The sequence below is a fragment of the Malurus melanocephalus genome, unplaced genomic scaffold, assembly GCF_030028575.1.
Source record: "Malurus melanocephalus ecotype Western Australia unplaced genomic scaffold, MMel_1.1 scaffold_601, whole genome shotgun sequence".
Taxonomy (NCBI): domain Eukaryota; kingdom Metazoa; phylum Chordata; class Aves; order Passeriformes; family Maluridae; genus Malurus; species Malurus melanocephalus.
Genome location: NW_026623833.1, coordinates 341,500 through 358,032, shown reverse-complemented (window position 1 = coordinate 358,032; position 16,533 = coordinate 341,500). Strand labels below are relative to the sequence as shown.

Genomic DNA, 16,533 nt, shown 5'->3' with positions numbered 1-16,533 from the left:
YTAGCCATTACTTACGAATGTGCTCGGTCCAGTCTTCAGACTTTTGATACACTGAGTAAAACAGTTAAAGAAAATAAAACTTGTTACGCGACAAAGGTTATCTTTAAAGAAGCTGCAGAAGCCAGTGACTTCTCTCACTCTGGCTCATATACATATGAAATTGGCAGGGACGCTCCGTTACCAATGCAGGCTGATATCCCGAAGTACCCACAGGATGAGAAAAGTATTTCTAAAATGTATTAGAGTAACCCTTGAGGACTTTTTATTTTTTTTGGTGGTGTGTGGTTTTGGATTTTTAAGGAGCTTTGGATTTTTGTTTGAGGATCGGGGAGACGGAGGTGAGGGGTTTTGGGGAGGTACCTACAGTGCTAAATGAACCACACGCTATCTTCTATCACGAGTCTTTCATTTCAGGCAAGGACTGTACCCGTCTCCAGCGAAATTTCCTGCCCCCAGCTTTTCTATTCAGTGTCGGCCGCTCATAAAGGTCCCATGGCTTTCCCTCACACAGATTTGATTGAACCGCGGAACTCTGAAGGATGCGCACAGCCCCCCACACCCCCTCACTACTCCTGCGCCTTCCCGCAGCCACCCAAGAGCCCTGCCGGGAAGGATATAAGGAGCCCGGGCAGAACAGTGGGCAGCTTCTGGCGGCACAGCTCCCAGTCCCAGSCGCCCAGCTCCGGCAGGAGCAGCTCGGGGTCTGTCTGGGACATGGCGGCGGCCGCGCTCCCCTCAGCACGGGGCGGCGGCGGGAAAGGCGCCCCGCGCTCCCACAAGGCCCCGCGCCCGAGGAAGCGGAAGCGGCTCCACGTGGAGAAGCGGAGCGCGGTCCCGGCCGGCAGCCGCGGGTGGGTACGGGCACGGGCAGGGAAAACGGGATGGAAGGGATCCCGAGCGCCGCACCCGGCCTGTGGGGGCGCGGGGAAGGGCAGCGGGGCCGCCCCGCGCCTTGGGTTTGCGCCGCTTCAAACGCTGAGTCGGAAACGCGGGGTTTAACAACTATTCTACCTCCCTTACCGGTACCTATAGGGAGATGCGGTCACSGGGTAACGCTGTGTTTTCATAAATGTAAATGGATAGATAGCGGGTTTTTTTTTTTTTTTTAATCACAGAAGATTTAGGGTTGGAATGGAGCTCTAGAAATCATCCGGTCCACCCCCGCTGGCCAAGAATCACCTGGAGTAGGTGGCACAGGGACGCATCCCGATGGATGTGGAATGTTTCCAGGGAGGGAGACTCCACGATCTCCTGGGGGAGCCTGGTAATGAAAATCAGGGTGGTGYAATTAGACGGTTTGTGCTACTGTTAATGATACATAAAACTACTTCTATTTTCAGCAGTAATTCACCAGGCTCTTGGCAAAACATTTGATATTCCACCAGCAAAATGCTCTTACCCATAGCAATAGCTACATAAGAGCATCCTCTACGAAAAGAGCAACCCCATCAAAAACAAAAGAAAAAACACCCACCTTGGTACCAGTCTTGGTCTTAAATGAGTGTTGCTGTCTGTAATATATTGCGACTTTTTTAAACTGTTACTCCTGAAAATGGATTTTCAATTTAATTTTGCTGTTGATGAAAGTGAGAACAGCGAGGCAGATGCTGACTTCTTACTGCTGCGCTCTCCAAATCACAAGCAGGAATTCACAGAAAAGAGCAGGGAAACTGCCAGTCTTGCAGCAGAGTCCAGCCCAAGGCCGGGTGTTAATAAGCACCAGGATGAGGTGACTTCAAAGAAAAAGCTCTGTGTGAAAGCTGCCAAGGAGCACAGTATTCCTGAAGATCTCAACAAAGTATTGGAAAATAAAGTCTTGGAAAAGGTATTGGACCTGTCTCACGTAAAGTTGTCCGTGGTAGAAATGACGTGTTTGGGTGATGCTGACAGCGAAGGCATCGTGTCCAAAAGTGTTTCTTCTCACTCTGATCTCATCCCAGGAGTCTATGAAGGAGGGMTGAAAATCTGGGAATGCACCTTTGATCTCATAGACTACTTTTCCAAGGCTGAAATAGAATTTACCAACAAGACTGTATTGGATCTTGGCTGTGGGGCTGGACTCCTGGGAATTGTTGCTTTAAGGGGTAAAGCTGACAGTGTCCATTTTCAGGACTACAACAGCACAGTGATTGATGAAATAACCTTGCCTAATGTGGTGGCCAACTGTATCGATRATGGCAGTAAGATGGGCAGTGGAAAGGACAGAAAAGCCAGCAAACCTCCTTCAAAGAGGCCTAGGAAATCAGAGGGCTCACCTGACATGCTCAACAAGTGCAGATTTTTTTCTGGAGAGTGGTCTCAAGTCAGCCAGCTCCTATTAAGCAGCACCAAAGCCTTTCCAAAGTATGATATAATTCTCACCTCTGAGACAATCTATAATCCTGACTATTACAGTGCTTTGCATGATACATTGGCTCAGCTCTTGGATAAAAATGGCCRTGTCTATTTGGCAAGCAAAGTGCATTATTTTGGAGTTGGTGGTGGTACATACCTCTTTGAGAAATTCATTGAAGAGAAAAACGTGTTTAGAACCAGTATAGTTAAAACAATTGATCAGGGGCTGCAGCGATGCATTATGGAAATTGCCTTTAAAGATTCCTGTTCAAATTAAACTCCTAATCCTTCAAAACTAACTCAAAAGTGTTTTAATCCTTACATCTCTTTGCTTTTTCCTCTCTTATTCTGGTTTGACAAATSAATGATGCTAGTTGTTGAAATGTTTGACAAATTCTGATGTCTGACTAGAAGTGAGGGACTTTTCTGATGTTGACTTTGCATAGAGTTCTGTTAAAGCAGCATTTGTTCATGATAATTAATTGTAATTTAGATGTATTTAAAGATGAAACATGTCATTGTCTCCAGGCACGTTTTACATTCTTTGTCAGCACCAGAACTGTACATCAGAGGAATGACATGGCACAGCAGTGACCATGGTGTGCTGTGGCTGAATGACATAGCCTCTTGAACTAATTTTGGATGCTAAACTTTCTCAAGGGTTGGGCAGTATAACTGCAGCCAGATTCAGGCAGACCACACACCTCTGAGCTTTGCTACTTTGCCAGCAGAGGGGGATGTGATTGTATTTATTGCTTGTGTTCTATCCTCCTGGGGAATCTTGAGTCCATGTGAAATGATTTATTCAAGCCTTTCAAAAAGTGYAACAGAATATTTACTACTGTGGTCTGTGAATTTTCACATTCAGATTCTGACACAGACTAAGAAAATTTCGGCAAGGCATTAGAAAATGCCTTGCCAGTTTGGAAGCTGATGTGGAAAATATTCTACACAAGATAAGCTCCTTATACCAACCAACCAATAAGCCTACAAATGAAATACTGGAGRATGATAGAATTGAACTTTAGGAGAAGGAAATGCTATTATAGGAGTTTAATTAGATTGCTGTACAGTTTTAACAAGGTTGTTCCAGACATTAATCGCCCCTTTTTCAAAACTTGCTGGGAGTACTACTGAGCAACCACMCCTCTTCAATCTTTTTGGCAGGACAAAGCCTGCAATACAGGGCATTCTTCTTCCCTAGGCTGAAGACAGGCAGTTTCTTCAGCAACATCACTTACCAAATACACAAACAAACCCAAAGAACTACAAAACCTGGTCTTGAGTGCTCATTGTCACCTGCAATTCAAACAAAGTAAGGAAATCCACTGCACGTTTTCTCTTGGCAAAAACCAGATAACAAGCTAATACACAGCTCTTGTCATCATGCACTGCTTCATCAGGTGCCCTTGCAGAAATATAAACTTTGAGAGTCAATCACTGCAGTAAACTGGGTGCAAGGATACTCAGTGTAGGGGAGAAGGGACAACAACAGTCTGAGGGGATGGGAAAAAAACTTATTACAGCAGTGATCTAAATTACTTCAATTATTGCATCACATTTCCATCACTGAAGATGCTGAAAGTCTAGCCCATGGTTCCTATTTTGACCCTGCTGCTATTAAGATAGAGTTGTAAAGGATTTCCCGTACTTTACAGAAGAGCCTTAACTATTGTTCCAGACTATTTTAAAGGGATCCTTTGGAAACTACTGATTTGGACCTCTTATAGCAGAGGAGAGGGAGGAAAAAAGTCAGTTTTGCCATGACTGTCACTGTGCTTTGGAATTTTTCTGCACTGACTGACTTACTGAAGTACCGCTGACTACACATTGAGGAACCAAAAAAGACTGTTGGTGTTTCAACTTCAAATAATATTAATTTCCCTAAGCTCCATTAGGACTTTCTCTACCTGAGAAATCCTCACCATCCTACTGTGCAGTGTCCTGCTTCTCTTCATAAACTGGAATAGAAAAAAAAATAAATTTCATTCTTTTGTAACACTTGTACATATTACTTAATGGAATTGGCATTTCCCCAAATGCACTGCACTAAAAAAAAAAAAAAAACAAACCACAATTGGAAGGTCCCTCAAATTTTTTTTTTTTTGATAATACATTACATTTTTTTTAATCTATGAAGAAATAAAAAGTAGAGATCAGCTGGTAACTCAGTTTTGATCAGCTCCAAATCATCACCTTTTTTCTCCCCTCACGCCGTCACCTCACATTTTGAACAAGTTATTACAATAAGAAATCCGGTCTAAATTATGTCTTTCCTGTAAGTATTGTGGAGACAAAGATTAAAATCACTCATTAAATAGCTCAGGAAACAAAATTCAAAGGCTTGTTTGTTTTACCAGGTATTAACATTAACTGCTGACTTCCATTGGAAGACCATTTGCTAGTTTTGGGAAACGAGGCTATTTAAAACCCAAGTTTGTATACTGGCAATTACAGTCATTTACTAAAGCTTAGTGGGGAAAAAAGCCCATGATAATGGAATTGGAAAGTGCCCAGTTTGCAGGTTACTGACCTGCATGCTATTCTTGGTTATTATGCACACAGGCATTAAATCATATTCTGAAATCAAAATCTTGTTAAGCAAAATCAAGCCTGCAATCATTACAATGGRTATTTGAAGTGGTGCAGCCAGACAACCACTGCACAGGAATTCAAAGAGAAGCACAAAAAGCAGATGCAAAAGCAGGCAAAGGTGCTGGAAGGAGAAATCCAGACTGCAAGTGTGGGGGGACGGAGGTGCCAACCAAGAGACCTGCAGCACCAGGTTCAAGAGATTCTGCTCCCATATGGGGTTGGACACCCCTGGAATTCTTCTAATGTGGACTGGACTAAAAGGTTTGAAGATGAGAACAGAAATATCCTCTCCACCCAAACAAAACACAGCCAGGTGTAGAAAGGTGACTTATTGCAGTTGTCACACAGCTTAAGGCAGTAACAGCAGGATTTCTGGAACAGAAACTGGACTAAAGTCTCTCACATTTCCTGGTTTGTACTGTAAGAGTCATTTGCACATTGAAAAGAAAAAGCTGCTCTAGACCAGCAGGTACTGGTGGGTGAATAGGAACCACAGCAAAAAACTATAATTTATATACAAATACCTCTTGAAGTCAGCAAGTCTTCAAGACAGCAAGTCAATAAATCCACATATGAATTGAAGGAAAACTATCRGGAAACAAAGTGAAAATTGTGGCAAGTAAATCCACAACAAAGRGCAACATCCTGCCACACCAGGAGCAAGCAGGTGATGCAAGTTAATTCAGACACTGCCTAGGTATACTGAGGAAATAGTTTACTATAACATAATTATTGCTATTAAAAATAAAAAGGAAAAAAGCATCACTCTTCACACAAATAAAAGTAGTACAGGGCAATCAGAATGAAAGAAGCACTGGTAGAATTTGACATTGCCATCAGTCTGCTATAGGCAAGAATTTTGCAGGAACATGAAATATTTTGATTACTCCTGTGTTACTTCTGTAGAACAAAAATACTGAATTTTCAAGACCATRGAGTAAACAAAGATTTGRATCATTGGTAAAGAACYTGTAAAAGTCCATYCCCCCAMACCAATTTTTGTAAATGTGGTTAAGAAAGAKGAGAAGCCTAAAAAAGTAACAGAAAAATAAAGGAAACTGAAAAYRCTGCCATCAAAAAAACAGTCAACAGGTTTGGTCCAGTGGTGTTTGAAGTTGATGGTAAAGCCTGAGGTATCCTAAAGTATGTCACTGAAATGGGAACTGGATGAAAATAAACCAGAGGTAAGATGGTGTGGGAGTGTTTAATTAAAGGGCACATCAAACAGAGCAAAAAGGGTYAGAACTTCAGATGCTGCACAAAGGAATGATCTAAAAAATAAGATGTATCTGGGGATTACCAACTGTATTATAAATGATGGCAGAGTCCAGTTACTCCACATTTATGGTTACATACAGAGAAACATTCAGTTTTATTTACCAAAGTACRGCTTACAGTTACCAGTTTTGAACTGCTTGTTGTGTTCACGATTAGTCAGTTTATTTCTTGTCATCTGACCATGTAATTTCATAATCTGTATACTCTTTCTTCAGTATCTCTACAGTCACAGARTGATCTGCTTTTCCATAGCCCTGCAAGACAGAACAAATGTTTACTGGATATGGACAGTAAGTCATCAGAACCAATCAGTTCTTGTCAACACAAGTTGTTCACATACAAATTGGATACAAGTTTTAAAGTTATGCTTGCASTATCATGTTTTATTTTTCTATTATCCTCTCAAATTCCCCCCCAAATTCAAATTCTAGAAAATAAATAAGATGGAGTCAAGAAATCTCAAGTAATAGAGAACACATTTTTCACATGACTTCTCCAGCAGAAAGCTTATTTTAAAATGTTCCCAACCCCTCAGCCAGCATATTTATTGAATGTTCTTTTAAACCACAGAGATTGCCTTGACCCACTTTAAAGTGTGAGCATACAAACAGCTGTTTTGGCTCAGCTGAAGGAAAAGAGAATAAGCAAACAAGTGTGATCATTTGAGCACCATTCTACCTACTAAAGAAATCACAGTCTTAACGTTTTATTTATTTCCAATCTTGCCTTAGCTGGTAATGGCACCATTTTAAGCATCTGTGCTCTTCAGTCATTGCAAGTCCAAACTAAGGCAAGGTCAGATAACCCATGTAATTTTTAACCCTCATTTAAAAATCATTGATCAGTGTTACTCTTTCACTGAAATTTCAGGCAGTTCTGGTAGAAGTTGCCTTTCCATTACTGTCTTACATGATCAGAGTTATCTCGGTTTCTTATTTCAGAACTACAAGTTTTACAACTTTTTCCCTGTGAAAAWGCCTCTACTGCACAACAGTGCAGTGTACTGACATAAATCTGATTTGCAGATTATTTTTTCCCCCTAATATTTCACATGAAAGGTTACTTAGACTGAAAAAAAAAAAGCTCAAGGTTGTATTTTCAAACAAAACATACTCTTATTCATCAATGACTCAGCCCCAAAGAGGAACAGCTTAAATAAACAAGCATTTAAACTGAAAAGGTTAAAGTTGATGCATTATAAAATGCAAGCTTTTCAARAATAGTAAATAATATTGTTATGTCAGTTGGAAAGCAATGGATGTAGAGCTCACTCTTGCCTTGGCAACCACTTTGAAGCCCCCAAACAGTCTTGCAAAKAGCAGCACAGCTTGAAAAGAAGTCAGTGACTATTTCTCTGCTTTCCATAAAACATCAAATACCTTCAAGGCCCAGCTTTCACTGCTCATCTAAGGTAAGCAGATTTGAAGTAACCATCACTTTCCATAGAGAATTAATAAACTTAATAGAAYTATTTACTACTTTTCTCCTTTAGAARCCCAGAATCTTTMCTCAGTTATTAMTACWGAAACAGCTATGCTTCATCACTGAYSAATACCAGAAAAAGCATKTTCCCTAAATTAGAGAAATCCTGGCCATTATGAGCCTTTCTGAAAGAAACTGAATTTAAACGGAACAATAAGAGGTAACAGAAATGCTACTTTTATTGCCACAAAATGCATTTCTACAACTTCACCTACTAAAAATTCACCCCATTTAAACTGTGTCTACTATTCTCACCCAACACATACACAGAACAACATTCACAATTTAGCTGGTGACTACCAACCAACATTTTTATTGGCAGATAAAAGATTATACAATAGCTGGATCAAGCCCCTGTGGCTACAGGTGGGYTATTCCTGCTCCAGCAATAGGACTAAAAGATTCTGAGGCAAGAGATGCCAACTTCCATTTTTAGTCTTAATTCTAACTTAACCTACTGCTGAGTAATACTAACTTTATCTTTCTGGTCTCCTGCCTTAAAACTATTGTTTTTCTAATCTATTTCACAAGTGAGCTAGGCAAGTTTTCCAGTTAACATTTACAATGTGATGCAAATTGCCAAAAGCCACCATCCTAGAAACCAAAAATCCCAGAACATCAGAGACAGAACAATTGAAGGAAAATAAGACATGCACTTACTGTAGAGAGCCCAAATACCCTAATTTTCTTGTCTTTGCTATTATGTTCAATTTTCCCTCCTCCAAGGCACTTGCACTCGTACCCCAGCTTTTCCATCTCRGGATTTACTTTTTCAAATATATGATCTGCACAAGAAGAACGGTGAGAGCCATTAGAACAGGGGCTAAGCATCAAGTAATCTAGAACTGTTGTTTTCAGCTATTTTCTACTTATTTTCCCCCAGTTCTGTTCTTTCACCTACATGAGAAGGATATTTCTCTTCAGAGGCATAGAAAAGCTGTAGTTGAGGTTCTTTAGTTGTTTACTTATCACATATCATTCTCCYAAATAAGGATGATCAGGTTCAGAAATGGCACCTGACAGGGATAATGGCCCACTTTTCACATTGATGCCTACATAACTTGGGTCAAAGAAGATCCTTATATAGCTKGATTTATAAAATACCAATGTRACCTGAATTATAGATTTTTGATACTTATATAACCTGAATTGTAACTTTTAATACTTGTATAAMCTGAATCATAACTTTCTATAAAATGTAATAGCCAAATGTAGTTGACTAGTTGCTTAATGTTTAAGTAAGCAAAAACTCACCAAGTAGATAACCTCAAAAATAGGTAGGCATAGCTAATTGGGAAACAGCAAGGTGTACCAATGAGAAATTGGCAAATGTAAAGCCAATTAGCCACAAAATGAAGAATTTAGACCGGTAAGATCCAGAAAACCCAAGGAACACTGTAACTGTGCATTTGCCGAAGGAAAAATTTAAAARTTTAGATGTGAGGAAAGCCTTGAGCCTTTATTGAAGAAGACCCCCAAGACCACCTAAATTGGGGAAGTGCAAGCACAGTACAGAGAAACTATTTATAAACATGAGATAACCATACATAAATTAGTCCCAGACACGTATATAATGATGTTATGCTGACTTAGCAATATTAAACAATACTTATTGCATAAATAAGCCACAACACTTGACAAAGCTGAGTGAGTTAGGTGGCAGGATCCCCGTCACCTCCAGCGCTGCAGTAACCACCTGCTCTGTAGACACCGCTCTATGGGGTTTTATTTCTAAAAAGCTTATATTGTTGGGCATCATTGTCACACGGGTGAGGTAGAAAGCGGGGTATTTTGATCTACTGAGGCCAGGGCTCCCGCTCCGCCTCAGACCAGACACAGCCGGGGGGCCCCGCTCCGGCACCGCCCGCTCGCCCCGCGCCCTGCCACGCACTGTGGAACTCGGCCGCCGCCGTGCCGCGGACGATGTCCCGCTGCTCCCCGCCGCCCGGGCGCTGCAGCCGCACCAGGATGTACTTGAAGGTGCCCTCAGGGTCGATCTCCACGTCCCGCACGGCCGCCATGGCGCTGCGGGGGCGGGAAGGCGGCGGGGGCGGGGCGGGCGCCATGGCGGCCGTGAGGCGGGGTGGGCTGTCGTCCTGAGGGACGAATGGGACTGTCGCTGCGGGTGCCTCAAGGCGCTCGCCGATAAAAAAATACCAAATAATACCGTTATGTCAGTTGGAAAGCAACACATCTACCGATCGCTCTTGCCTCTTAACCACAGCCAGCCTTAAAAATAGCAGCACAGTATCTGCTTCAATAGAAGTCAATGACGGTTTCCATAAAACATCACGACAGTCCTGGTTTAAAGTGTGATAAGGTCAGGAGAAGCATTAAAACAATGTGATTGCTATATTAACTTTCTGACCTGGGACTGAGGCCGTCTGAGCTTTGGGGTCTCTGACAGAAGCCCTCATGGCAAGAAAACTGCTTTTTAATTGATACTCCTCTGTGAGCATCRAGGTACTGAAAGCAGAGAAACGGGGTATTTTGTCCTCAGACAACAAGAGCAAGAGTTGACCACTGCCTCTAACATTAAAGTGCCCTTTGGAGATTTCTTGTCCTGCATTGCTCCCTTTACAGCTGTGGACTCCTCTCTACATATCCTGAAGCACGGACTTTGTAATTTACTTCTGGCACCTCACAAAACAAAATGTTTGTGTCAGGGAAGAGAGTCATGGGCAGGCTGGTAGCTTTACTAGCCATTATTTTGTAGGTTACATTTTGCTGATGGTGAATAAGAGATACCAGTTTAATTCCTGGCTGCCTTATTATRCAGCTGCACCTRATGAGTTAGGCWAGCYCCACACAAATYGATKATACAGTCACAGATGTATAGAATRAGTCATTTCATAGAAGCACAGAATRGWTTAGATTGAAAGGGACCTCAAAGATCACTTACTTCTAACCCAAGCTATGGGTAGGGACACCTTACAGATAAGTCTCAACGCAACTACATTTTTAAGTACTATATTGTAGAWCACTTCTAACAGAAATATTTCATTCTTTTCATACATACATATATTAAATTATTGTTGACACAGAATTCACCATCATTAATAGTTTTAAAATCTAAAACTAACACTTGAATACTTCCTCTTAACACACACGCAATAACTTATATAAATTATAGTACAATTCATTTAAAACATGGGTAAAAAGAAGAGTTTGTATTGTCTGAACACACTTTTTAKAGACACTACAAAGATAAATGTAAATTTGGAGTCAGGCTTTGAAAYTTGTTACTTTACAACTAAAACTACTTCCTAAGCTACTTTATTAACTGTAATAAGCCTTAATTTAAAAAAATCAAGCAGYTTGTTATTTCAGAGACTATTGTTAGTTACCTTGTTTGTGCAYAGAGTAGCAGCCACACTACGAAGAAAAAGCCCAGAGCCCTCGAAARCTGAACCCTTGCAGGCTAAATTTCAGAGAGTAAAGAGGTGTGAAGGGCTTTAAGTAGAAATCAACCCTCCTGCCTCAGCTGTTTGGGATTTTCAAGGCAGGCAGAGAAAGTGATAAAATATGTGCCTAATTAGGCTAACAAGCCTTGGAGACGCTTCTGGAGTTGAAGAGGTTGTTTAAGCTTGCTTTGTCTGGTAACAAAGGGGTATAGGATTATTCCTTTAAGTTTATTTCCAGTAATCTGTAAGGGTCTGCTTTTATTTTGGTTGGTTTTGTGAATTTAGCTTGTTCCTTTGCTACTTTGTTTACCAATCTCCCCTAATACCTTATGTTCTTAATTATCTACATTAAARAAGTGTTTTGGAGGTTGCTTGTTTGTGTCAACTCTGCCTTTTTATTTTTAACTGGCATGGGCTCCTTCATTTCCTCAAGCACAGAAGTTTGTTGCATGGCTGTGGCTTTGGAAACCTTTATTGCCCATTTCAGTGATGATGCGMGGAAGGAACTAGCAACAAACAATAGTGGTAAGGATGGCAAAGGAAATACTTGTGGCATACCTTAGAGGCCAAACTTGAACGGAATTTGCTCTCAACAAAGACAGGCATCAGGCTTCACCTAGCTAACATGAGTTTGAGCGGATAATTTGTGACTTAGTAGTAGCCAGAGCAGAGCTTTTTCCTGTTTTCTTTAATGCTTTTCTCTTCCCAAGTATCYATTTTATCCAAAAGTAGATTCCCATGCCATGCCAAGGTACAGGAGCTTCCTGTTGGCTTTTAGGATGCAGGCAAAAATTCCCCGCTGTTGGTGGGAATTGTTGGTGCGTCACTTTGTGGGCCTCAGGGGTGCAGAGAGGATGGCATGGGGTGACAGGGGTCTTCAACCAGACACAGCYTGTCTCCAAGAAAACTGCAGAGAGGGACATTCCTTTTCTCATGGGCTTACGCATGGCTAACTGGGGCAGTGAGCTTGGCACTATTTTCTGAAAAATTTAGGGAGTTTTTATTTATTTGGTCAAGTGACATCTTGTCTCTTTCCAGTGAAGATCTAAAAAATCATTGTTTGGGGCTTGTTTTGCATTATGGTTTGCAGGATTTGGACTGGACCCAAATGGCYAAAATTGCTCTGTTTATGTCCTTCCTATCATCAGATCCTGTGAGCCTGGAGTATCCTGATATCAAAACATCTTCATTTATTTAGCTGTTTAACCTCTGAATGGCAAGAAACTAGGAAAGGCATGTTGTTATTATGCCAATGTGTTAAATTATACATTGTGCTGCAGTGAAATTTTAACATGAGATTCTCACAAGCCATTGGATCAATTCAGGCTACTAGAGTCAGGAAAAGGGAAGYAATTACTTACAACTCCAGGTGTATAAATTTCTCTTTTTATTGAGCTTTCTGACAGAGAGCACAAGCTGTAAGGACACRTTTGGCCCATGCTTGCACTACAGGAAAATATTAAGGAAGGGATTTTGAAGTAGGTGCTTTCCATCACATGTAACCCTCACGCAATAGAGCAAGTAAAATGAAGGCTAATTTTTAGCTGTGCTTGCAATTGTTTTTTTATTCCAGAGTGAGAATAACTGTAGGGTTGAGCAGAAGAATGCCTAATAAACTCGTGCAAAGGAAATRCACTATTGTAAATTCTGTCGTGGACAGCAAAGATCACAGGTCTTCTTTKCTGCTTGGCCCACTCAGTTTAATAGGATTTAATAAAGATTCTTCTACAGCTGTTGATTAGCAGCTCCTCAGATTAGCAAAGAAGCCAGCACAAATGCAGGATAATAACATTATCCCTCTTGGTATTAACATCTTTRGGATCTGTGTATGTGTGTAAGCAGTCCAGGAGCCAGAGGCTTGGTTTGTGCACTGAATTTTAGGAATCAAGGCCAACTCCCAGCATGCTGGAGTGTGAAGGGTCTCTTCTGGGTTCCTCATACCTTGCTTTCATAAATAATGCTCCCCTATGATCCCTCTCAGAGATTGAACAAAATCTGATGAAAACTAAGTTTTGTTTTGCTCCTCACAGAAGGCAGTTTTATAATCCCATTGCTCTGCTGGCTAAAAACATTCTCTAATTTCTGGTCTACATTTACTCACAGATGGCTTTTTTATCCATTTTGGGTTTTTGTACCAGCTGTATCTGTTTATATTAAAACAACTTTTGAGCACCTTCTGTACTTTCCTGAGCCTTTCTAGCTGCTTCCCTCTTCCCCAGGTTTTAACACAAATATCTAATGCACGCCTAGAAAGGTATTTCTTTACAAGGGACTTCATGGCCTGTATCTACTCCTTGAAATGCCTACAGTTTCCTACAGGAGGTGTCATTCTCCCGGCTCTCCTTCCAAATGACCATAAATATCACCTGTCTGTCACAGGATTGTTGATTTTTGAAGTGAGAGAACACTGAACATGCCCAGAAATTAAATGCAACTCTCTAGGTTTGTTTCCAGGGCTCTGCTGTCCTTTGGTTGTCCTTCCCTGCTCTTGGTGYCCGTGCCTTGCACCATATGTTGGGGGCATGATGGAAGAAGTGTGCAGGTGATGATTCCTGAGTCCCAGCTGTTCCTTTGTGGTCTGCAGAGACAAACAGTGTGAATGAGCTGTTTAATTGATCAGAGTTCATTTATGTGGGATATGTGACATTCTGAATAGAAGCAGCCTTTCAGCTGCTTTTCTTCAAGATAATCTCACACATTTGCATTCATGGAGATATTTTGATGGGTGGTTTTAGGGCTGGAGGTACTCATCAGGGAAACCATGTCCTTCCTCTGTCACGGTGTTGGGATTGCAGCTSCTAAGAAAAAATCAGAATGAAGATGATGGATTGGGAATGTAATGGTATGAAGTCTTACTTGCATAATTCTGGATAAAAATTGAAGTTATGTAGTTTGACTTAACCTTTAGAAAAACCTTTGTCTGTCTTTGATTCTAGAGRGTATAGAGCTGAACTCCTAATTTACTTATCTTCAGGTGGCCATAAATCTGGATCTTTTATTTTGACAGTAGGGTAGCTTTTCCTCTATATTTTGTGCCCCCAACATGAGGATTTTGTTGCTTAGAAGCACAGATAAACTGAACTCTTAAATGTTTAAGTAAGAATGTTGTATGCAGGCCCAGCATTATTTTATAGATGATAAATGGCATTTCCTTCTCTTCCTGCTGATATAATACCTGTTATGAAAGCTATCTTAGATTATTATTACTTCTGTGAGCTGAATAACCAGACTCTGCTACTGATTGCAATCATGTGTGACTACAAAAGATGACTAAAAGCTTCTTGATAAATGAGAGGAGAAAAACACAACTCATATGCACCAGGATAAATTCAAAATCGCAGAATCAATAATTTCGTTTGAAAAGCCTTATAAGATCAGAGTCCAAATGGAAACCTAACACTGCCAAATTCAYCACTAAACCATGTCTCTAAGCACCRAAATATCTCCAGAGATGGTGACTCCACAAKTTCCCTGGGCAGCCTGTTCCAGTGCTTGACAACCCTTTACATGGAGGGTTATTAACAGGGTCTGTGGGGTGGGGTACATGCTCAGCACTTGAGAAAACTGACTTTTGTGGGTTGCTTTTTTAGGCTTAAACATAAAAGTACAAAAATTTCAGGATAGATGATGGACTCATCCTRATGAGTCAAGAAATCTAAAAGTGTTAGAAGAGCAAAATCTTCACCGGAAAAGTTAAAGTATTGTTTTAATGGCCAGGAAATAAAGAAAGTCCTAATTATCTTGKTATCAGTTAAGTGGAACTTTAAAAAGCCTTTTTGTGCTTTTTTTGTTGGAGTTTTCTTGTCTGGGAAGTGATAACATTAAGTAATTTAACACCATTGTTTTCAATGTTAGTGACGAGATCTTTGTCCTTGAAACAACAATTATATGCRGCAATTAAAGTACACTTCACTAATGATCTTGTGTTAAAGATGTCTGTCCTAAAAAGTAATTACTTATCCAGCTGATGGAAATAAATTTCTTTCTTTGAATAATTCATAGATGGTATGGTTGTGGCAAAAAGGTGCCAAAAGAGTACTTAACTCAAGAACGTCTGCTCTCTCATGGTCTGTTGACTGAGAAAATTCATGAGTAACATGAATGATACACCTTTGCTGGCTGTTCTTGGGTCAGGTTTTACTTCTGAGTGCTGTGCAGATGTACCCTGTGGTTTGGTCTTCTGCTTTGAAGATTTCAGGTACCCAGTGGCACAGAATTCCAGTAGTTTTAGTCATGGTCCTTTAATGATTGTTATATTTTTTATGAATACTGTATTTAATGATTTAATGATTTTGGTTGAATACTGCTTTAGTTATGTTAAATACTGTATCCATTGATGTATAAAAATGATGTACCTGAAGCTGACTTGAGAACAGACCTTACACCTGGAATTCATAAACTCATGGTGAGATGTATTAGCAAGGAAGTGAAGCTACTGCATCTTCCTCCTGTTCGTRGTCTCTCCCTCATGATAGAGCAAATGAGGAATGGTAGATCATGTCAGCACTCCAGTGCTGCTGATAAGCTCACMTGCTCTCTGGTAAGTCACAACAATATTTTCTTGGAATAGAGCTAGGCAGAAGCTATGCAAAGAATCAGCAAAATAATAATAATAAAAAAAAAAAACCATATCTCATTAAAAAAAAAAAAAAAAACCAAAAAAACCATATCTCATTATGCCCATTTTTACAGTATCACACAGCTACTTAATCTTCTAATCCTGAAACTTGCTCTTACTCCTCTCTTGCCAAAAGCTATAACTATTCTGTTCCTCAGAGCCAGAATCCCCATCAGTGTCACTTGTGGGACATCTCCCCTCCTGAGGCCATGGGGCTGTGGAGCAGATCTGGGCAGTAAATGAACAGTCAATGCATGCATAATATAGTTATTCTTTCTATGTGTATATGAAGGGTGGCCAGCCTCCAAGGGCTTCTCTGCCATGATTTCCAGAAGTGGAATTAGAAATAATCAAGTTCTGCGTGGGATCAGTTCCACCTGCAACTGCAGGCAGSCAATGTGTGATGTGAAGGCCAGTCCTGCTTTAATCTTGACTCAAGGTGTGAGTTGTTGTTTCCTCTGCCCCTTGGCTCTGTTTCATGTTTCAATGCTCTGAATCATACCTGGCCAGTGCAAGTGACCCTCAGGCTCAGGTTGGATTCTCCAATGTATATTTTTGTCTGTTTGGAGGAAATTGAGCACTATTAGTCAGAACACAATTCCCGAAATGAGAAGTGGAGATAAGACTTTCTGACTCCTGGGGTTCCACTCCAGACAGAGTGGAGACTGCCTCAGGCAGCCTTGTGAAATTCCAGTGTCTTTGTAGCAGTTGCATTGGCTACTTTCTTCACACTTAATCAGACACAGAAGCTGAGGGATGAGTATGTTTTCGGAAATTATCTTTTCTTCCCATGTAGACCTCAGGGAAAATTGGTGCTGTAAA

General features: G+C 40.7%; 2 protein-coding genes across 3 annotated transcripts; one reads left to right on the top strand and one right to left on the bottom strand.

The window, feature by feature from the left end:
- Positions 1 to 571: 571 nt before the first annotated feature.
- METTL18 (methyltransferase 18, RPL3 N3(tau)-histidine) lies at positions 572 to 2,954 on the top strand. Of its 2 annotated transcripts, none has more exons than XM_057383009.1 (2): positions 572 to 851; positions 1,344 to 2,954. In XM_057383009.1, the coding sequence occupies exon 2, from the start codon at positions 1,553 to 1,555 to the stop codon at positions 2,609 to 2,611; it is 1,059 nt and encodes a 352-aa protein (XP_057238992.1). In that variant the 5' UTR covers positions 572 to 851; positions 1,344 to 1,552; the 3' UTR covers positions 2,612 to 2,954. The 2 variants fall into 2 exon arrangements, with proteins under 2 accessions (XP_057238992.1, XP_057238991.1); XM_057383008.1 differs by having other exon boundaries at positions 1,341 to 2,954.
- A 2,961-nt stretch (positions 2,955 to 5,915) lies between these two features.
- Positions 5,916 to 9,755, bottom strand: LOC130583562 (14 kDa phosphohistidine phosphatase-like). The gene is made up of 3 exons (XM_057383010.1): positions 9,581 to 9,755; positions 8,350 to 8,474; positions 5,916 to 6,461 (listed from the first exon to the last, which is right to left on the bottom strand). Exons 1-3 carry the CDS (start codon positions 9,753 to 9,755, stop codon positions 6,369 to 6,371), a joined length of 393 nt encoding a protein of 130 aa, XP_057238993.1. The 3' UTR covers positions 5,916 to 6,368.
- Between the last annotated feature and the right edge of the window lie 6,778 nt (positions 9,756 to 16,533).